Raw genomic sequence first — 22,555 nt, 5'->3', positions numbered from 1 at the left:
ATATTAATTTAACCACCAAATTAGGAAGAAAATGAAGGTATTCTATAAAGTATTTTTCTTTCTTACATTGTCAAGAAATGAGAGGTACAAAATATACTATATTTTACTATATCAAATACTCTGTCCTCAAGGACCTGTTAGAATAGCCAAATTCACATCATTAACCTTTTTTAAATTTTATTTTTTAAGTGCCAAAGTTTTTGTATTAAGCTTACTATATACCATCTTTCTCTAGAAACATATGAATTTTTTCTAGTCCTCTAAATTCATAACTGATCACTGATCTATATTCTATAGTGTATCTCTTTCCATTTATAGTCTGTATATTCCAAATTAAATTCTACACAGGTTTTCATTCTTTCCTTATTCAGAGAGTCTTCATCCAGGTTTAAATAAAAGTCTTTGTTATGGAATCAGTATATTAAATTATGCTATTTAGTTAATAATTTCTTTATTTCGCATTAAATAAATGAATTTGGTAGTGTTAGCATTTACAGAGAAACACTCCAGTTTCCACAGATTTACACTATCTTGTACGTTATTCTTTAGAAGTGAAGTGGTTAAGACTAGGAAAAAATAGTGTTGGAGTACTGATTCATAACTTCACAAAAACAAATTAAGCAATTCATTTGCAATAATTAAAGCATGAGAGATTTTAAAATTATTTTTCATAGTGTACAGCAGCCTAATTTTTTTCTGTTCTTAGCCAATGAAACCTTTACATGTTAAAAATTACACTTCATAAACCGTTTAAAAAATATTTGGTGCCAATTTATTTTTAAACTCTGATTAAAATTTTAAAGCATAGTTTTTCATAAGAAAACACTTGAAGCATTAATCAATAATGTCCATTTTAAAGTTCCTATACACATACTAAATACATACTGTTCATTGACTTATCATCCGGCATTCCATTTAGAGAAAAAAATGTGTATATGAGCCAAGGCAGTTAAAAAAAAATTGTTAGCATACCCATGTACAAACTGAGGATTCAGGACTACACTACTGCATTCAATTATATTGTGAAACAAAAGCTTTACCATGTTTATCTTCATGCCTCAAAGTATTTAATTAAATTTTAATAACTTCATATACTCTAGACCTAAAGCTGCCAAAGATCAAGGTTCACTGGCAATAAGATCCTTCAATTATTACGAAGAAAATATCCATGCTATTCATATTTATCAAATTAACATTTTAATTAGGTGTCAGTATCTCATTTATTAATTAAATGAATACGTTTCTCACAAATTCTGATTTTCTAAATATCACCACCTCCCCTAACCGAGATACATCTGCCATTTTCAAGGTTTTAGAAACGCTTGTTAAAAAGACTATTGAAAAGTTTACAATAGTGTGGAATTTTACTTATTCCAAGGAAGTACACATTGAATATTTTTTGAGAAGCAATGATAGTTTTATGACTTTCAAAATGAATTCAAATGAAACTCAATGTGAGCCTAATTTTTGCTTTGGGTAAAGAAGGATCATTAGAAGATTGAGTTCCAAGGGACCAGCAAGTGCCAACCGCTTTAAAATTTACCTTTCCCATATGACAGCATTTACTCTTACAAGAAGGAAAAAGTCACCTTTCTTTCTAAACAAGGCACTCAGATTAGCCTAATTCCAATGAACGCTGGGGTCATGGACCAAACAACAACAACAACAACAACAACAAAAACCACCAAAAGGATTAATTATTCCAACCCAGGTTTGCTGCCATTTCAGGGACGCCCCAGAAGTACTCTTCCTCTGCAAATTTAGTTGACCCCTCATGTCTGACAACCCCTAATAACTTGCGGAGAAGTTACAACTTTCCAAAATTAGGTGGGGGTAGGGGACAAATGAGACATGTATGAGAACCCACAGGCTTCGCCCTCTGAAATGCATCATATTTACTTTTGACAAAAATAAATAGAAGCAAAACCGAGATTCAGAAGGAACTCTCTCTGCTGCGTGCCCCGGTCGAGCTTTTCAAAAATCCCTTAGAAAAGAAGCAGACTGGAGGCTCACCTTCCATCTCGCCGCGGGGCTGGGCTGGGCTGGAGCTGCCGCTCTTGCTACCCCGCCACTCCACGTGCTCCTGCCGTCGCCAGGACGCAGCGCGCAGCTGGCGGGAGATTCCCAGCGCGGGGAGTCCCCGGGATCCGGCGTCCGCGTCCGCGCAGATTAAGGGGCAGGAGCCTACGACCCGCCGGTGCGCAGGGTTACAGCGGCGCTGGCTGGCGGCAGCTTTAAAGGACGCTCACCTCCAGTGCAGAAGGTTCCGCGCCTCCAACCCCTTTTTGAATGTCAAACCGGAGAACCCCCATAGGATGGAAATGGCGCATCAGTAAATTGTCTCAGAAGGTCTATTTTAGAAGGATAATGGATGGGAGAGTAATATCACATGGTGGGGGGAGGTGGGGCTGGATTGCTGAGCAAGATCTGAAACTTTTGGTCTAGATTTGGGGATAATAGCCATGAATATCATCAATGAGAATTCACTTCATTCGAAGCATTATGTTTTTCTTCCTCAGTTTTTTTTTATTGCACATGATAAAACTTCTTGGTCCAAGTTTTCAGAAAGTTCTAAGTTCAAAAAGACTTCGGCATTTTTATCAACTCAGTTTTTTTCTTTTTGGAAGCAATCCTCTCACTTTTGTTTTTCCTTCTTGGAACTACTTGGTTTATTTGCCACCACTCATGACATACTACACATTCTATGTGTGTTTTCTACTACCCTGCCTTCTTCCAAATAGGATCTGAGACAGCTTGCAAAAATACATATATAATGTTATCAGATAAGTAAAGAAAGTAGAGCTGTGGTGGGGGGGGTGGTTATAAGATAGTAAAATTAACTCAAAGATGTTAATACACAGAAATGTACCAGTAAACATGTTTTTCCAATATCTTTGCTGCTTTATAGATATAAAGCACACATTTGACTGTAGGAAGAGGAAAGGGGAAGTGACCACATAACAGTTTTTCAAAGCAGAACTTTTCTTCACACTGGGGTCTAAAGGACACTGTTCAGGTAAACTCTCATAAAGATACCCAGTGTGTTGAATCAGACATTTCAATGATTCTCAAAAAGACCACTTCCACTCTTAGTAGAAAGTTATATTGTTAAGTGTATAAAATATATTTGAGACAAGGTTGGAGGGTTTGTGCATCAGTAGACCATATCAGAAGAAACCCACACTTAGGAGTTAAAGTATGCATGTAGTAATTTTATGAATTTCAGTTTATTTTAAATATGCCTTGGTATAGGAGGTCAGCATATATATATACATATGTGTCTACATACACACACATTTATGTGTGTGATTTTAAAAAATGAATGAATACACTTCATTGGCTTTAAGATCATGGTACTTTGGCAGCATCTCTATAGCTTGTATGGGTTGGAGTTCTACAGGATAATACCAATTTCAGAGAAATACTCTAAATACTAGGTCTAATTTTAGTATTGAAAGGGGAAATTTGTTGTTTGTTAGTTTCTAAAAGCAAAAATAGCACATCAAAAGTAGCAGAAGAGGAACTGTAGAATTTCACAGGGATGGTGTAAGGAGAAATAGTTATTTGGCTATTAAAAAGTTATTTAAAAAACCTTTTATTATCTTCCATGACAGTATCTTAACAGTAGAACACGTCACTACTCTCTAAAATAATTCAGAATTGAGTATTTCAGATTCCAAAGAGTGATACCTAAGGAGATAAAAAGTAAACGGGTAAAATAATTTATGTAGCTACTCTACACTCAAGGAGGTGGAGCATAACTCCCTACTCCTTAAGTGTGGGCTTCATGTAGTGACTTCCTTCCAAATAGTACAGTTTGAAAAGAGTGGGGGGAGTAACTTTACAGTAGAGAAAGCTGACAAACACTACTTCAGTCAGGCGATTAAGGTAATATTAACAGTGATAGGGCATGTTGATAGAATGTACACTTGATATGATGAGAATGGCATTTTACCTCTGTAGTCTTACGCTTCCCAAAAAGACAACCCTAGTCTAATAAAGAGAAAAACAGACAAATTCCAACAGAGAGGCATTCTGCAAAGTGCCTGATCAATTTAGGTCACACCAATGCCATCAAAACTGTCATTAACTGTCAAGATCATTAAAAACAAGAAATGTTTAAGAAACTGTTACAGCCCAGAGGAACCTAAGGAGACATGATGACTAAATGTGCCATGCCAGGTGGAATGTAATCCTGTAGCAGAAAAAGGACATTAGCTATAAATTAAGGAAACCTGAATAAAGCATAGACTTTCTTTAATAGTAATGTATCAATATTGGTTCATTAATTGTGAGAAATGTAACACACTAATGTAAGATGTCAACAGTAAGGAAAACTCAGTGGGAGTACATGAAAATTCTGTACTATCCTGGCAATTTTTTTGTAAATTTAAAACTGTTCTAAAATTAAAAGTTTATTTTGAAAGTGGATGGGTACTTTCAACAACCATCTACTACTTATTTGGTTAAGTTCCTTCTTATAGTATTCAAATCCTATTATCACAGGATTTACAAGGATCAATTACTTATAACTGGGAAGCTAATAAAACACTGGATTTATAATGTACTTTGACTAAAACCGGAATGATATCAACTTCTAGGGAATCCAATACAATGCCTGAATTTGTCTTATCATCACATTTAGAAGAGAACAGTTGAGGCTAAATGAAAAATCTAGACATAGTAACTGACATGGGTGGATCTGACTCACTGAATCACATTTCATCGCTTATGCTATGTAGGTAAAATTAACAGTGACTAAAAATGAAATCACTGACAAAGGTTGCTCGCGGACCATCTGAGATAGTCCTAGTACTGACTCGGCTCGAAGGAAATAAAACTGAAAAAAATAAAAAAAAAAACCCTCTTGATCTCACCCCAAATAATCATTCTGCACCCTGTCTGAACCTTGGGCTCTCTACCCACCAGCCTACTCAAAACCACGACTGAGGGTGTCCCACTGCTAAGAAAAAGACAACACACAGGGCCTTTCAGGCCACCAAATTAGTAGCCAGGAAGGAACCATAAAAGACGCAGGGAATGGTCTCTTTTGGAGCTCTCTAATCTTCTCAACTATCTCCACAGGAATAGCAGATTTGGGGATCTTGCCTTTCAATAGGGCCTCTTTTCTAAAAGCAAGGTTGCTACACAACCCTAGAGAAATTTGCATGCAGGGTCTCTGAATGTCGCGTGATACTTGAAGTCGATAATGAAGATCAAATGTTCCTCCTAGAGTGGGAAGACCTGCAGACACCTTGTTTGCGCTCTAGTGGTTCTTTAGATTGTTTTGCGGGTAGAAGAGTGCAGTTAGGTAAAAACTGGGTGTAAGAGTTTGAAAAAGGTTGTGTACAGTTTCAGACAGTTCAGGAGAAGAAAAGCATAGGAAATGCCCACGCGGGGGCTCTGCTTCCTGTGAGGAAATTCTCACAAGCTTCCCCTCCTCCCGTCCTGAGGTAATGGTATCCCCCACTCGCCCTACCCGTACGCCGCCGTATTTGAGACCCGCGGTGTTCCTCTCGTTGCTTTCATCAGGCCCTAGACTAAAGAAGTTACCGAAATGCCAAGCCTTTGGTTCTTTTTCTTTACTATTTTCTTACACGGGTTGCTCAGGGAACTAAGACGCCAAGAGCGCGGGAAAATGGCGCCAGACGGGAGGCGCGAAGCAACCCCACGACGACGGCCGCGTGCGTGCGAGGGGGCGGGGCGTTGGCCGCCCGCTCTGGAGCGCAGAGCCTGCTCATCTCGCCCGGCCGGCAAGCCTCGGGAGCACGCGCGCGCTCTCCTACGCGTCCGCTCCCGCGGTAGCGACCGACCGGTAGGGTTGCCGACCCCGGCGGTTTGCTCCGCTCTGTGGAGGAGAGATGGGGAGGCGCTGGGCCGGGGCTGAGGTAGGAAGGAGCCCGCCCCTCGACGCCTCCCGCGACGCTAGCCCCTGAGACGTGATGCGAGCGTGGGTCCTACTCTCCGCGGTGCTCTGGTACCTGACAGGAGGTGGGGTGCCTCCCGCCGGCCCCCCAGGCCTCTCCCCTCTTGCCGGTCCTGCTTCCTCTGCTTTGCCCCGCCTTCCCCCACTCTGAGCCCTGGCTCCTCTTCTACCTAAAAACTCAGTGTTTTCTTTTCTCCGCAGTTGGATGGCAGCGTTCTTCCGAAAGCACTAAGAAAGGCTTCATTTATGGCAAGCCAGGACACCCAGGTAATAAGGACCTCTTCACACGCACAAGTCTGTCAGAAGAGCCGGGTGCCGTGGACCTGCTAAGGTTCTTCCCGCGGAGGGAAAGGGAGCGAATGATTGTAGACCGTCTGCCGCGTGCTCCGCACTTCCTGAAGGTTGCATCGTTTCATCCTTCCAGCGACCCTACTGCGCCTTAGTTGTATCACCTTGCCTAAAGCCTCACAGCTTGTAAGGAGCTAGGACTCAACCAAGTCTGTTTCTCTGATGCCCCTCACTTCCAGGCGTCTCTGCTGCTTCGCATCGTGCCAGGCCCACTCAGAGGAGTAATTTCCAAGACTGGAAGTTTCTCTGTTTGGAACTTCCTTATCCCTCCCCTTGTTAAGTGTAAGAACTGCACATCTTTTAAGGCTCAACTCAAATGTCCCCTATCACTATGATGAAACTTTCCCAAGGAAAATTAGTCACATAGCTAACTAGATAATTTTGATCCAGTTCATAGCATTTGTCATGCTTGGAATCTCTCCATGTTTGAAGCCCTATCCAGCCCCGCCACTACCAAATTGTAGGAGAGTGTCTTCTTTATAATTTCGGAGCCTGGCATTCAGTAGGTTTTAAAATATCTCATGGGACTGCATTGGTTCCAGGCAGATTATTGCTGCTTCCAAATCTGGAACAAATAATTGCAGAAAATCTTCCTCCTATGCCCCATTATAGGCTTAATTATTGTTCCCAACAAAGGACATAGTTAAATATAAGGTTTCCCTCAGGGGTGACAATGATCATCTTTAAAGTAGTTTTACAACCAAGCCCAAGTGCTTTTCTGATCTTTAAATTGATTCCACTAACCCTTCAGAAAATTGATTATAGTGAGTTCTCAAACTATACATTAAAGTTAACTTCTAAATGTATCATGTACATTTTTATAAACAAAACTATAATATCACAGAAAAAATCGACTAGTAGTCTAGATTTAAAAAACTCATGAGAAGCAAAAAGGACCTTAGCATTCTAAATGTTATAATAATATGCTGATTTTTAAAAAAGTGAAATCCAAAAAGAACTACTCAATATCTTAGGAACAAAATGGTAAATGTGCATTTCTTAATTTTGCTGTGTAATGTAGTTATATATTACTTTATTTTGTCACAGTGAAAATATATGTAAAATTACATCATCATAGTCCAATCCTTGTCTGTATGGATTTAAAACATGCTGAAATAGAAACAGTGGATCCCACCTACCGATGGATTGGGCCTAATGAAAAGCCATTAACAGGTAAATTATTTAATTTGAATACCTTTTTTAATGATGTGAACATTTTTTAGGAAAGCACTGTCACTTATTGGAATGAAAAATTGAAATTTAATTTTAATTGCAGTTTCACTTGCTCCATATTTAGACAAGTCATGATATACCTTGGTCTGTGCCTTATTTTTTCTCCTTTTGCAAAAACTGAAGCAGTAGCTTTGCACCCTACTTCCCAGAGTTGTATTGGTTCAAAAAATTTTTAAAAACCCAAAATTTATCCTTGTAGAACGAGTAATAAGAGATGAAGTAATCTAATATGTAATTTTTCTTGATATTAGAGGAGTATCTTGGATTATAAGCATTATCTCTGTCTCATGTGAAGAAATTGTATAGTACTGCAGAGCGGTATAATTTCATTTACTGAATTACTGGCATAAACCAATGGAAATTAGATGTCAAGAAATGAATTAAAACCAATATCTGCTTCAAAAATGTACTTATCACATGTTGTTTTCCATAAAGTAATATGACAGAATTAAGATTTTGTTGAATTTTTAAGTTAAAATAGTTCATTAATTTTTAAATTTTTAAATTTATTTGTAACCCCAAGTTGACTAAATAATGCTTGAATTGTTATATGTTAAATAATCAAGTAATTTACTATTTTTCTTTAGCAAATTATCGAATAAATAAAACTAAAACAGGAAAGCTGATGGTGAAAGATTTTCTGGAGCCTCTGTCAGGACTTTACACATGTACTCTTTCTTATAAGACTATCAAAGCACAAACCCAAGAAGAAAAGATGGTAAAGCAGAGATATGACTTTATGCTCTTTGGTGAGAATATAGGAACATTTTAATTTAATACATTTAGTTTGGATCAGAATTAAGTGTATGATTTCATTAGTGAAAATGAGTCTGTTATATATAATCATTATGATTTATTAAGTATTTTGGGTGTATCTGACCAGGCAAACTCTTAAATTGACATCAAGATAGTGTATCCTAAACAATCTTCTTTCAGCCTCCCACATCCCACTGTCTATGTATGCAAGCACAATTCACTTTATTACAATTTTGCCAGGTATCTTAAAAACTTATGTTTAATTCTATAAAAGCAAATTAACGTTCTTTTTCATAACAATGACACTTTCTGCAAATTAAGACCCTTGTCCCCCAAATCTTATGTTTTGATATTGTTAACTTATCTACATAGCTAGCCCATAGAAGCTATTTCTTCTCTTGAACTGAGTTGATAACATATCAAATGAAAATAATCTTTTTCATTAAAGTTATTTAATATTTTTTTGTGAGGACAAAGTTATAAAACATTGGGTAAGTTAAATTTCTCTGCTGATTTTTCAAGATTGATGGATTTAATATTCTATATTATTTTAAAATTGTTTTGTAGAGAAAATGCTAGGCACAATTGTTTTCTCATTTATTTTTTAAGCCTATCGGGAACCAGATTATTCATATCAGATGGCTGTACGTTTTACCACAAAGTCTTGTGTAGGAAGATATAATGACTTGCTTTTTAGAGTGCTGAAGAAAATCTTGGATAACTTAATCTCTGATTTGTCGTGCCAAATCGTAGAACCATCATATAAATGCCATTTTGTTAAACTTCCAAAACATGGCCTCCTAAATGAGCTATTTATAGCCTTTCAAGGTAAAACAATTTTTTTTACTTTAATTTTATGAGTTTAATCTTGAACCATGAGAGATTACAAAATTAATTACCATATTATTGTGAGATATCTTACAAATAGTAGGCCTTAAATGTTTGTTTGTGTAAGCACTAAAATATATTGTTGGTCTTAGCCTGGTTATAGTTTAAAAAATTAACACATTAATTATTTTACCTACAACTATGGTATACTGCTGCTTATTTTTTAGAAGTCAATATTATTTTATAAATATGGCCTTTAACTATGCAGCTAATATTTAACATCTTATAGAATTTTAAATAGTGTTTTTGAAAATTTCCTAAAAGTAATCAAACCAAATTTACTTCTATTCATTTTAAAGCCTTGTAGTTACTTCCATTAGCCCCCAGATGGAGTGAAATCATAACGTATAAATTATAAACATTGTGCACCTTACTTTATTACTGGGATTAGATAGATTAAACACATGCACCCATTCATACTGAATTCAGCATTTTGAGCTTTATTGGAATGTTTGGAACTTTTTAGAATCCTTTTGTGAAGATATCATTTTTCCCTCTCTAGTTAATCCTTTTGCACCAGGGTGGAAAGGTGCATGCAGTGATACTATTGATTGTGAAGATGTCACTAATCATAATATCCTCCAGGTGAGAATTTAATTGTAAGGGGAAAGTATTCAAATAGTCAATAAAGCTATTTAAAAATTTTGTAACTACTTTATTAAAAAGTTTCTTCAAAAATCTCTCCATGTTGTGAATATTTTATCAATAATAAAGCTGTTCTAAGCAAGTAGATTTAAATTACTTTTTTTAAAAAAAAATACATATATATAAAGTTTTTGATTTTCCGCTTTAGTAATTTAAAATGAGATTGTGAGAGTCTTGGCTATTTCAGTATGCTTTGTTTTGTAATAGTACATCTGAACTATTGTATAGCTCCCCGTATTTTTCTATGAAGGATGGATCCTTGGTCTTTGTTCCTCAAATGTTAACTAAGCAGCAGCTTGAAGAACAATCTCCCAATCATATCATTCTAGGCTAAAGCAGTGGTTCTTCCGAAACCACATCTATGCTGGCCATAATACTTGCTGTCTCCACAGCCATCCTCGGCGGCTATGTCCTCGGACATAGTCTAAAAAAATTCCTTCACTCTCCTGGTTTTTGAGCCCATACACTTTTTTTGTGCATGACTTATGGAAAGCACTAATATTAGTCCTTATTAAACTATGCTCAAAAAATAAAATTTACATCACTAGTTTGTAATGCTGATTAAAGTTTTAGTTTCAATTTTGCTTGGCTCTTTGGAATTAGAAATAATGAATTTCCAGTTATCTACAAATGGAATAGACATGCTGCAAATAATTCAAAATATGTTTTTTAACTTCAGTTTAATTTTTCTTAACCATTGTACATATGAATTGACAAAAATTGATAAAGTCAAGGCTAGACTAATTTTAGTATTGACACACAACTTTTCCGGAATTCATCTGCTGTGTAAAGCATGGATGGCGTGCTTATACTACATTTCATTGCCTCCGATACAAGAGGAGAAACTGGTTTACAGTTTAGTCATTGTACTTCCCTGGTATTTTTAAATCTTAGGCAAGAGATCGAATAGAAGAATTTTTCCGGAGCCAAGCAAATATTTTCTACCATGACTTTAATAAAACTATACCAGCTATGCATTTTGTGGACCACAGTTTTCAAGTAATACGTATGGATAGCTGTCGTCCAGGCTTTGGGAAAAATGAAGGTCTACACAGTAATTGCGCTACCTGTTGCGGTAATTATAACATATAAATATCTAAATATTTAGGTTATGTAGTCAAAAGAATAGATGAGCAATTCACTTAGGATAATTGAATTGGATTTTTATAGTGATCCTCTTACAAAAAAATTATGTTTAGCTAAAAGGAAGTAAAAATTCAAAGCCTAAATTTCTAAATGTAATTATTTTCATGTATATTAAAGCTTCTTAATGTACTCTTTTATATTACAAAACATTTCTGTAGTGTTCTCACTTAAGCTACTAGACTGTGAAAGAAAACAGAATGGTCCATCCTACCTAGAAAACAGGATTGGAAATAGAAACTAGAAAACTAGAAATAAGAACTCACAAATGGGGCGCTACTGAAGGTACTATAAAATGCTGATACTATTGGAAAAAATAATTGGAATTCTAACTTTCTCTTGCCTTTAAGATAATCAAATTACAGCATTTGAAACTCATAAATAATCTTCCACAACTTAATTGGCTGAACATTATTTAGTATAACATAGTTATAGAAATGGTGTAATATTGAAGGCAGATTTATATTTTTGGTATAAAATATCTCTAACTGAAATTATAATAATCTATTCCATGTGTTTTCCTCTGCAGTGGTTTGTAGTCCTGGGACTTTTAGTCCTGATGTTGATGTTACTTGTCAGACCTGCATTTCCATCCGTACCTATGGAGCTAAATCTTGCCCATAAACTTCAAACAAAAATCACAGTATGAAGACTAGAGGTGAAAGCATTGTTACTAGCTTGTGGAAGTGGGGAACATAAGATTTGTTCACATCCCAGAATATCATAGTTCCATTAAGTAAGATCAGTAAGACCAAAATATTGGAAAACATACATTTAGGAACTTTAAAAAGATAGTTGACATGACATTTCTAAGAAGGCATTTAATATCTTCAGTGTACAAAGGAAAGTGTAAGTATTAGTGGATGATTTTTAATGAAATATGTTTTGTTGTTTACAATCTAAATCTGTCACTCTGTACCTAAGACTATATTAAGGTCAAGAAGAGTAGCAAAGTATAATATAATAAAAAAACTTCATACTTTCCATATATTAATTTGTTTGCTATTATATATAACTCATATAAAGGCATATATATATATTTTAATGAGATCCTAAAAAGTTCTCTTTTAGTCCTTTTGCTTTTAGTTTTAAATAATTAATAGAATTTTTTTAGTAGTTTTAGATTTATAGAATAATTGAGCAGATATATAGAGTTCATCTATCCACTCTAGCCCACACCCTCACCCCTCCCCAGTTTCCCCTATTATTGACATTTTGCATTAGTGTGATACATTTGTTACAATTAATGAACCAATGTTGCTATATTATTATTAACTATAGTTTATAATTTACATTAAGATTTACTCTTTGTGTTTTACAGTTCTATGATTTTCCACAAATACATAATGACATGTGTCCATCTTTACAGTTTCATAGAGAATAGTTTCACTACCCTACAAAGCCCCTGTGCTTTACTTATTCATCTCTCTCCCTTACCCTAGAGAACTTGACAACCACTGAGCTTTTTACTGTCTCTAATTTTGCCTTTACATTATGTAAAATTTTCAGACTGGCTTCTTTCACTTAGCAATATGCATTTAAGTTTCCTCTATGTCTTTTTATGACTTGATAAATTTCTATTGCTGAATAATATTCCATCATATGGATGTATGAAGGACATCTTGGTTACTTTTGTGTAACCATGATTATGAATAAAACTTCTGTAAACATATGTGTGGAGGTTTTTGTGTGGACATAAGTTTTCAACTCAATTGTGAAAATACCTAGGAGCATGATCGCTGGACTTATGGTTAAGACTATGTTTAGTTTTGTAAGAAACTGCCAAACTGTCTCCCAAATTGGTTTACCGTTTTGCATTCCCATCAGCAATGAAAGTGTTCTTGTGGCTCCTCATCCTCACTAGTTTTTGGTATTTTCAATTTTTAGGATTTGGGCCATTTTAACAGGTGTAGTGGTATTTCATTGTTGTTTTAATTGGAAATTTCCTAGTACATCCAATGCTGAGCAGCTTTTCATATGCTTATTTGTCATCTGTATATGTTCTTTGGTGAGGGGTCTAATCTTTGTCCATTTTTTAATTAGATTGTTTATTCTCATTGAATTCTAAGAGTTTTTGTATATTTTAGGTACAAGTTCTTTATCAGATGTGTTTTGCAGATATTTTCTACTATTCATTGGCTTTTCTCTTCATTCTTTTAACAGTGTCTTTCACTAAGGAGTTTTTAGTTTTAGTAAAGTCCAACTTACTGATTTTTTTTCATGGATTGTGCTTTTGGTGTCATAGCTAAAAACTCATCAACAAACCCAAAGTCATCTGGAGTTTCTTCTGTTGTATTCTAGAAGTTATATAGTTTTGTATTTTATGTTTATGCCTAAGATGAATTAATTTTTGTGAAAAGTAAGTTGTGTGTCAAGATTCTTTTTTTGTTGTTGTTGTTGTTTTTTTTTGGCAAGGGGATGTCCAGTTCCTACATCATTCATTGAAAAAACTGTCTTTCTTCACTGGATTGCCTTTGCTTCTTTATAAAAGATTTGTTGACCACATTTGTGTAGGTCTATGTCCGGGTTCTCTGTTCCGCTCCATTTATCAATTCATCTATTCTTTTATCAATATATTGTCTTGATTAGTGTTTAATAAGTCTTAAATTTGGTTAGTAACAGTCTTCTGACTTTGTTTTTCTTCTTCAGTATTGTGTTAGTCATTCTGGATCTTTTGCCTTTCCATGTAAACTTTAGAATCATCTCGTTGATAACTACAAAATAACTTGCGAGGAATTTGGTTAGAATCGCATTGTATCTATAGATCAAATTGGGGAAAGTTGACATCTTAACGTTATTGAGTCTTCCTATCGAGAAATATGAAATATATTTATTTAGATCTTTTTAAATTTATTTCATCAGAGCTTTATAGTTTTCCTCATATGACCTTGCACATATATTCTTAGATTCATGCCTAAATATTTTAGGTGTGAATGTAAATGATACTGTATTTTTAATTTCAAATTGCAGGTATTCATTGCTGGTATTTAGGAAGACAATTGACTTTTGTATATTAACCTCATATTTGTTCTATGACCTTACTATAACCACTTATTAATTCCAGGAAGCTTTTTGTCTATTCTTTGGGATTTTATGCATAGATAATCATATCATCTGTGAACAAAGACAGTTTTATTTCTGCTCAATCTGTATATCTTTTAGTTCCTTGACTTATTGCAATATCTAGAACTTCCTGTATGGTGTTGAAAAGGAATGGTGAGAGAGAACATCCCTACCTTGTTCCTAATCTTAGAAAGATTCTAATTTCTCACCATTCAATATGATGTGAAACTACAGTTTTTTAAATAGATGTTCTTCTTCAATTTGAAAAAGTTCCCCTCTATTCCTAGTTTGCTGAGAGTTTTTATCATGAATGGGTATTGGATTTTTCCAAATGATTTTTCTGCATTTATTGATGTGATCATAGGATTTTTCTTTAGCCTGTTGATGCAATGAATGACATCAACTGATTTTCAAATGTTGAACCATCCTTGCATATTCAGAATAGATCCTTTTGGTCATGGTGTGTAACTGTTTTTATACATTGTTGGATTTATGTGATGATATTCTACTGAGAATTTTTACATTTATGTTCATGAGACATAATGGTCTGTAGTTTTCGTTTTCTTGTAATATTGCCTTGTTTTACTATTAGGGTTATTTAGTATTATTATTAACATAATAGGTATGTGTGTCAGTCAGGGTCTAATCAGGAGACAGAAAACACTAAGTAATTTGAACAGGAAAAGTTTAATATAAAGAATTATTAACTATAACAGGATTAGAATAACAAGAAATTGGCTAGTAAGATGTAAAGAGAACCCTAAAGGATATAGGAATAGCAAATAAAAAGAACAGCTACTACCACTAGCACTGAGATAGAGTGTCCAAAAAAGAGCCACCATCTCCTAGGGCTGCAATCCAGACCTTAATGAGGAGGGCATAACTACAGGTCACTGGAGGCAGAAAAGTCACAGATGCTGGAAATTCATCCTCTGGAACTTTCAAGAGATCCATCCTTTAGGATGCCAAGAAAAGCTATTCACGGGGAAATTTCTCATTGTGCTGCAAAATCACATGAGGAGGAAGGGTTGCTGGCAAAGCTGTTGGCCACCATGCACTGTAGGATATGGATGCTGAAGACTTTGCACATGCTATAGGGGCCTGCCAAGGGAACAGCCCAAAACCAGGAAGAAAATTTCTTTCCTCCTCTGGTGTCTCTCCAGCATCTTCTTTTGACTAACATTGTGCCAGCTGGTAAAGTTAAATATTTACAAGGCCCAGATCCATTTTCACAAAGCAAGCAAAAAGAATATATTTGGAGCAGAAAGGCAATAAATTGATAACTGGCACAGTCCAACCCTTTGGCTACTCAGCTTCCATATGCACCTTTCTACACACATTTGAACTCTTGTACATTGACAAAGCAATTTTATATTTTTACCTACAAATTGGCTAGTAAGGTTATCCATCTTACAAGCATTCACCATTTCTCCAAAATATGGAGGCATATAGTTCCAGAAGTTATTGTTGCTATTGCTAGCTGTGTTATTCCTCAGATTAGTCACAGTCTCATTTTGTTCCCTAAAGCTAAATTGTAAAATTAACTCCCAACAACTTTTATATGAAATAAAAATGGGAAAGAGGGGGAAGAAGATGGGTAGTATATTAAAATAGACATATGATATAACAAGAAAAGAGAAAATATGCAAAACTATGTTTCTGTAATTGGTCATGAGTTTCTAATTGATATCTTCTTCAACTACTAATTTCATACTTTTTCTTGCCCTTAGCCTTTAGTTGCTTTGGATTCTTCACCTGGTGGAATAACCAAAACCTTCATCCCCAAAGGGTTTGAATTCATGTTTTACCCTGTTTTTATTGTTGTTGCTACATAATTTTCCATCAACTTTTACCATTGGGCATAGAAGAACTAAGAGGCACCCCAGAGAATATCTTGAGTTCCAGACATGGTCCTCCTTGTTGCCATTGTGTAGCAGTTCAATTTGCCCTTAGTAATCAAGATCAATCACTTTATCTAGTAAATTAACAACCTGCCACCCTTTTTTTTTCCCTTTCTTTCTTTTTTGGCCAATTGGCTCGGTGGCATGTGGAGCCCAAAATGTCCAGGTGGCAGTCTCATTTTTCAATTTAGGGAGCGACCATTGTGTCCCTAGGTGGAAACATCTGCCACTTGGGGACAAAGATCTCCAAACCAGTAGAACTCAAAGTTGCCAGGATTGGAAGCAAAACTTCTAAAAGCAGATGTTTAGAAGTAATAGAAGATCCACTCCCACTTCCACCTTTGATTCCTGGACTATTCTGGCTCTCTAAGGGAGACAACACTATATATTGGTCTCTGATTCAAAGCATATACTGCATCCCGTAAAACAGAACCCCTTCATTTCAGGGTGTCTGTAACTAAGATTTAGTAACCCATTTCACCTTTCAGTTATGCCAATTGCTTCTGGATGATGGACTATGTGGTAAGACCACTTAATTTCATGGTTATGAGCCCATTGCTTCATTTCCTTTGCTGTGAAGTGAGTTCTTTGATTAGACATAATGCTATGTGGATGCCATGAGGATGGATGAAGCACTCTGAGTCCACTGGTGACAGTACTGGCAGAAGCATTACAAGCATGGAAGGCAAATCCACAACTAGAATATGTGTCTATTCCAATAAAGATGATTCTCTGTTGTTTGGACAGTTTTATTCTTTCAGCATAAAAAAATCATGCATACAGGTTAATGATTATAATGTTATCCTGAGATAGACTAATGTATTATTCTTTTCAATTTTTAATAGCATGTCTCATTTTAAAACAGCAGAATTTTATAAAAGCAAGAAATAGGATATGAACATTTTAATGATAGGATTCTAAAGAGGAACTTCTGTCCCCTAAAGAATTAAATGTCTCTGTCTTGAAGGTAGAACCAGAACCATCTGGTGAGTTCAAGGGGAAAGCTGCATGTGCTCCCAAATAGCTGACACATATATGTGCCAGGCACTATTCTAAATGTTTTTGATCTATTTATTCAATAGTCCTCATGTTAATCATTGTAGGTAGATACTCTTAATTCTTCATGTTTTATAGAATGCAAACAGAGGCACATAATTGTGAAGCAATTTTCCTAAATTCACACAGCTAATAAGTGATAGAGTTACCATTGGAAGTCTCCAGAATCTAGGCTCTTAATTACTAAGTGTTCTGTCTTCCATAGTAAGTTTTAACAGGTAATAACTATTCCTAACATTTTATATGAGATCTTCAAACAACGAAGTATTATGGGAAAGTGCCCATTAGGTAAATAAGGTGCAACAAAATACAAATTTTAACCGACCCCAGTAAGGGAAAACTGACCGAACAGGTTAAAGGGTGAACTAGTAATGGTACTGAGTACCACTGCTTTCTCATGCTGTCAGCTCTGATTTGACTTTTCTTCACCTCTCCTTAGAAAATCCCACAGAATGTAGGCACTGCTCTTGAGCTTGTGAATTTCTTTTTTCCTAGGCCAGGGAGCTATTTTCTCCTTTTATATTTTGTTTTTCGTCCTCCAGTGCCCTTTTACCCTTTAGGTTGCTGCCATATTTGCATTTTAACTGTGTTCATCCTTGGAAAGCTTTTCTTACCATACAACCTATGCATCTGATAACTATTTCTCAGGTCCCTTCTTGCCTTCCTCCTTCTATTTCATAAGCTTCTTCAGTCTTTCAGAAGGAAGAGCATAGATAAACTGACAGATTAGCATGACTACCTTTAGCTCTATGAGTGGAAATAGTTTTACAGTCAAAAACAACCTGATCTCAAGAAAATAATTTTTAAGTTACAATAACGGAGAAAAACATCATTTCCAGGTTTGTGTGTGTGTGTGTCAGTGGCCTAGAATGAAACTTATCTTTGTCATAGCAGGCTTATTATTTTACCAATAACCCATTCCTCAGAACTGAAAATTAAGTAGCCAAAGAAAGAACTTTTGTATTTCTGAGTCAGGTTATAGCTGACAGAAAGTAATATAACTTCAGACAGCTATTGTAGCACAACAATGAATTTTGTAGGTCTGGAGGACCCTGAGGTTGCAGAAACATGATTAGTGCCAAATTATAGTTCCAGAGTGACAGAGTGCTAGATGTGTGAGATGGAGTTTGGATAAACAGATTACTATACCATCACTTTGGATCATCTGAGGCTAACACATCGATATCTGGTATCAGAATCTGGAAACAGTAATGAAGGTATTTGGAAAATAAAGACAATAAGGAAACAGGAAGCAAAAAAAGAGAAAAGTGGTTTCTTAACCATCAACCATTGAATAGAGAAGATTGCATACAACTCGGAGGGTAGAGGAAGCACACCTCAGTCCAAATGAACTTGAAGTCCTTCCCCCCCTCCCTACCCCCCGCAGATGTGGGTCACACAACTTTGACTGAAGAGCTCTAATTTAGGCTCCTGGATCCTACCTCATTTTTGTGGAAGTTTTCTGGAATGTGGCTAACACAAGGAAATCAATCAATTTTAAAATGCAGAGGAAAGACTAAATTAAGAGTGGATAATGTGTGTGTGTGCTTCCCTCTTCTTTCCTTATGGCCTGAGTCTAATATTCAATGTTTTTTAAAGCATCTCCCAAGACATGCTTCCCTTGAATGAGAAAAACAAGTGAGTAAGATATCTGCAGTCTACAATAGAAAGACTCTCGCTTTCTGATTCTCTTCCTGGCTCCATCATTTTCTAGTATATCTTTGGCAAAGACAGTTTTCTCATCCCTGTTAAAACTAATACCAGTTTCAACTTCTCTTAAAAAGTAATTTTATATAATTTATATGAAAAAAATTTGTAAATCATAAAACACCAACAATTTTAAGACAGCATTAGCTTGTATGCCTTTTGACATGTTTTAATGATGTTTTAAGGACATGATTCTACATAGCTAGGAATCCACAGCTTTCACCATAAGTTGTATGCATTTAATCAATAAGCTTTTATTTACTATTACTTTTTAAAATATACTTTTATTTACGATGCGCAGCACCTGATCATATCATCCCTCCTCAAAAGAGGATGATTCATACTAATTTCTTGGTATTTTACTACCTAAGCGTGGATTCTTTAAAATATTGTAGTTTCTCCATTTTTTGAACATTATGTGGAGAGAATCATATTGAATATATTCTTTTATGCTTCAATTCTTTTTAAAGATTAATCTCATGTAACATTAGTTCATTTATATCCATTGCTGTATAGTAGTCTTTTATTATGTGAATATACCACGGTTTGTTTATCCATTCTTTTGTTGGGGAACATTCAAATTGTTTCCAGTTTTTGACTGTTACAATATCCTACTAACAAAAATTCTTAAAAGTATATTCTATGTGATGCACACGTGCACAAGTTTCTTTGGAGTTTCTACCTAGCAGTCAAATTTTCGGGTCATAGGGTAGGTAAATCTCCCATTTGTAATGCCAAACTGCTACTCAAAGTAGTTGTGTTAATTTATCTTCTTAATGGTAGTGTGTGAAACTTCTCATTTTTTCAGGTACTTAGCAACACTTGATATTATCATTTTTAAACTTTTGCCAGTATGGTGAGTATTGGTATCTCATAGTGATTTTAATTTTATTTCTCTGCTTACTAATGTGGTTAATCATCATTTCATATGTTTTTTAGCCATTAGGATTTTCTTTTCCAAAAAAATTACATAGAATACTTTTGTCTGTTTTTCTCGAGTCATCTTTTTTTTTATTGATTTGTACAAGCTCCCTATACTATTGCTTTGTAAGTTACATGTTTTAAATCTTTTCCAACACTATGGTTTGTCTTTTCACTTCTTTATGATATCTTTTGGTAAACAAAAGTTTTTAATGTTAATATAGTTTTATCTTTCGCATTTAGATCTAAAATCCACCTGGAATTTTGATATATGCTGTGTTGTAGGGATCAACTTTCATTTTTTATCCATGTGGTTACCCAGTTGTCTTGAACCATTTTTTGAGGTGTCTAGCTGTTCCCCACTAATCTGCAATGATATTTCTCCCATATATCAGATGTCTATTTACGCATGAGAATCTCTGTCTGAGCTGTTTGTTGTTTCTGCTTATTCTTGCTCATGGAGTCATTTTCTTGTATGCTTTGTTATTTTTTACTGGGAATCACTCATTGTCCTTCAAACATTATTTGTGGAAATGAAAATAACTTTCTCCAAGGAAGACTTGTGTTTGGTTCTAACAGGCATCTGGTGGCACAACCAATCCTATTCCCTCACAAACTTAAGTTTGCAATTTGAAATACTCTGAAACACCCAGATGATGCACATCTAGGCTGTTTTGTGAAAAGACTAGCCTATGGCCACAGTATTTCAGAACTTTTTTCTTTCCTTTTTTAAAACTTCTTCACTCAATACCAAGAGCCTGCAGGAGAGGCAAGAGCTATGGGTTTACTGATGATTCACCGTTATCTTAATGATGTAGCCCTTTGAGATTATTAGACTCCACACCTTGGGTGGATCCTTGGCCTTGACTTCTGAACTCATCAATACACAAGACTGGCCAAACTGAAGCCCCAGCTTGTCTGGATTTGTAAGTCTCAACCTCCTTCACCTGGGGTAAAATTATATTAGTATTCTGATACTTCACTTATCTCCCTGGGTCTCCTTTTCACTTATATTTTGGCTAGAGTTCCTTTATCTTTTCTGCAGTTAGATGCTTTTTGTGAATGTTTTAAAGTTATCCAGCATTTTAAATTGTTTTCCATGGGAGAGCAAATAACCTAGGTTACTATTACCAGAAACAAGTTTGGCACCACTATTCTTGGATGCCCTTCACCTATCTCAAATCTAGAAGTTTTTTGTACCTCGCCCAGTCTTAGCCTTTCTCCACCTTGCTTGTGCTTCTCTCCTCCATTCTCTCTCCTTTCAGTGTCCCTTTCCTCTATCTTAAGAGCAAAATCAATAAATTCTTCAATATGTTTCTTGCAAAGTAGTTTCCCCCTTCTCCAAGACCTGTTGACATCCAGCTCCACAAGATCTTACCTGTCTCGAGGTAGCTTAACTAGCATTTTTCCAAAATGGCTTCCTTCCCAACAGAGGTAAGCACAGTGTGTTTAAGGGTCTCTAACTTCAGCCTGGAGAGATACAGAAACTATCCGAAGGGGTTATTGCTTGGGCTAAAGGTTCTGAAGAAGGAGTTAGTAGAATCTCCCACATCCCTCCAAGCTCAAATAATGACTATCCCAACTGTCCCCATTTCGAAGTTATCTCTATCACCAGTTTCAACAGCTGGAACAGAAAATTCCTTCAGACATATGCAATCAATGTATTGAACTCTACTCTGGAATCAGAATGTGAGATGAGAAGAGAAAAATCGGCAGATTGAATATGAGCCTCAAGTTTCTGGGTCAGTTTAATCTCTCTTATAGCTATGAGCCATACAGAGGAAGAAGAAACCAAATTCTTTGGGAAACTGGGTTGACTACTGAAAAAGTGATATTTGAGCCACAGCTTAAAGGATAGATAAGGTGGGGGAAGGTAATCCAGGAAGAGGGAGAGTGCAACCTGTATTTTTAAAAAGCATGTCATTGTAAAAGTATATGGCATGTTCAAATAAAAGACTAATAGTTTGGCGTGGCTGGAATTAGTTTAAGGAAGAGGGAAAGGGACAATGTCAGAGGTCAGAGGAGACGACCTTATTACCTTTTATTAAACACTGTCATAATACCCTGCATTTTTTTTATAACACTCTTCCAACTTAGAATTTTTTGTTCAATGTCTGTTTTTCCTAATATTCATCCTTATTATTGGGGAGTCAATAAATACTATCTAAAATTCATAAATCAAGGACAAATATAAGAATATCATTTTTAGTTGTAATAGTAACAAATAGAAAAACTAAAACTGTTAATATGACTGCCTCAAGAAAATGGGACTAGGTTAAAGGGTGAAGGAGTTTGAGAGGAAACTCAATATTTTTATATATATTCTTCTGCACTGTTCTAATGTTTTCATGTGCATATATTATGTTTTTAAATTAAAATTTTTATCAAGGTAAAAAAAAACTAAAGTGCCCATATCTTAAGTGTATAGCTTAATAAATGTTTACACATAACTACTATCCAGATCAAGATATTAAAATATTTCCAGTGCCAAAGATTCCTTCGTACCCCTTTCCAGGCAATACTGCCCCCACCATTCTGACATGTACCACCATCATATAGTTTTGCTTGTTTTTCACATGGAATCATACACTATACTTTTAAAAAAATTTTTTTTATTGATATGTAATAAAGTAAGGCATACTGATCTTAAATGTTAGCTTAGTGAATCTTTATATATTTACAGCACCCCACAGATTCCCTTCTGCCCCTTCCCAGTCAATACTGTCCCCATTAAGATAACCACTATTTCGACTTCTATCACCATTGCCCATTCTTAAGCCTCATATAAATGGAATCATACAGTACATACATAACCACTCAGATTTTCTTTAGGATTGCCTGCCACGGGAAGCATAGTCAACTGAGAACCTCTGGCTGCTGCCCTGTAGCTCTACCTCCTGAAGTCAAGCTTCCCTGGACTGCTCCCAGCCAAACACTTAGCATAGCATGAGTACCAGGGCCTGGGCAT

At 35.7% G+C, this 22,555-nt stretch overlaps 2 protein-coding genes across 3 annotated transcripts in view; one reads left to right on the top strand and one right to left on the bottom strand.

The window, feature by feature from the left end:
- Window positions 1-2,172, bottom strand: part of IKZF3 (IKAROS family zinc finger 3) — a 76,386-nt gene extending 74,214 nt beyond the window's left edge. For both annotated transcript variants that reach the window (XM_006924696.2, XM_015599342.1), the window contains exon 1: window positions 2,014-2,172. In XM_006924696.2, coding sequence (XP_006924758.1) covers window positions 2,014-2,020 — 7 coding nt within the window. In that variant the 5' untranslated portion in view covers window positions 2,021-2,172. The remainder of the gene's footprint in view (window positions 1-2,013) is intronic.
- Window positions 2,173-5,792: 3,620 nt separating this feature from the next.
- On the top strand, window positions 5,793-11,837 carry ZPBP2 (zona pellucida binding protein 2). The gene is given in 8 exon segments (XM_015599156.1): window positions 5,793-5,991; window positions 6,128-6,193; window positions 7,322-7,447; window positions 8,095-8,256; window positions 8,873-9,091; window positions 9,654-9,736; window positions 10,691-10,871; window positions 11,469-11,837. Coding segments are annotated over 8 exon segments (1,056 nt in total). The 5' UTR covers window positions 5,793-5,942; the 3' UTR covers window positions 11,639-11,837.
- The last annotated feature ends 10,718 nt before the right edge of the window (window positions 11,838-22,555 follow it).

This window comes from Pteropus alecto, unplaced genomic scaffold (genome assembly GCF_000325575.1).
Source record: "Pteropus alecto unplaced genomic scaffold, ASM32557v1 scaffold98, whole genome shotgun sequence".
Lineage (NCBI taxonomy): Eukaryota > Metazoa > Chordata > Mammalia > Chiroptera > Pteropodidae > Pteropus > Pteropus alecto.
Note: the sequence above shows the minus strand (reverse complement) of the source record. Positions and strands in the feature narration are given on the sequence as shown.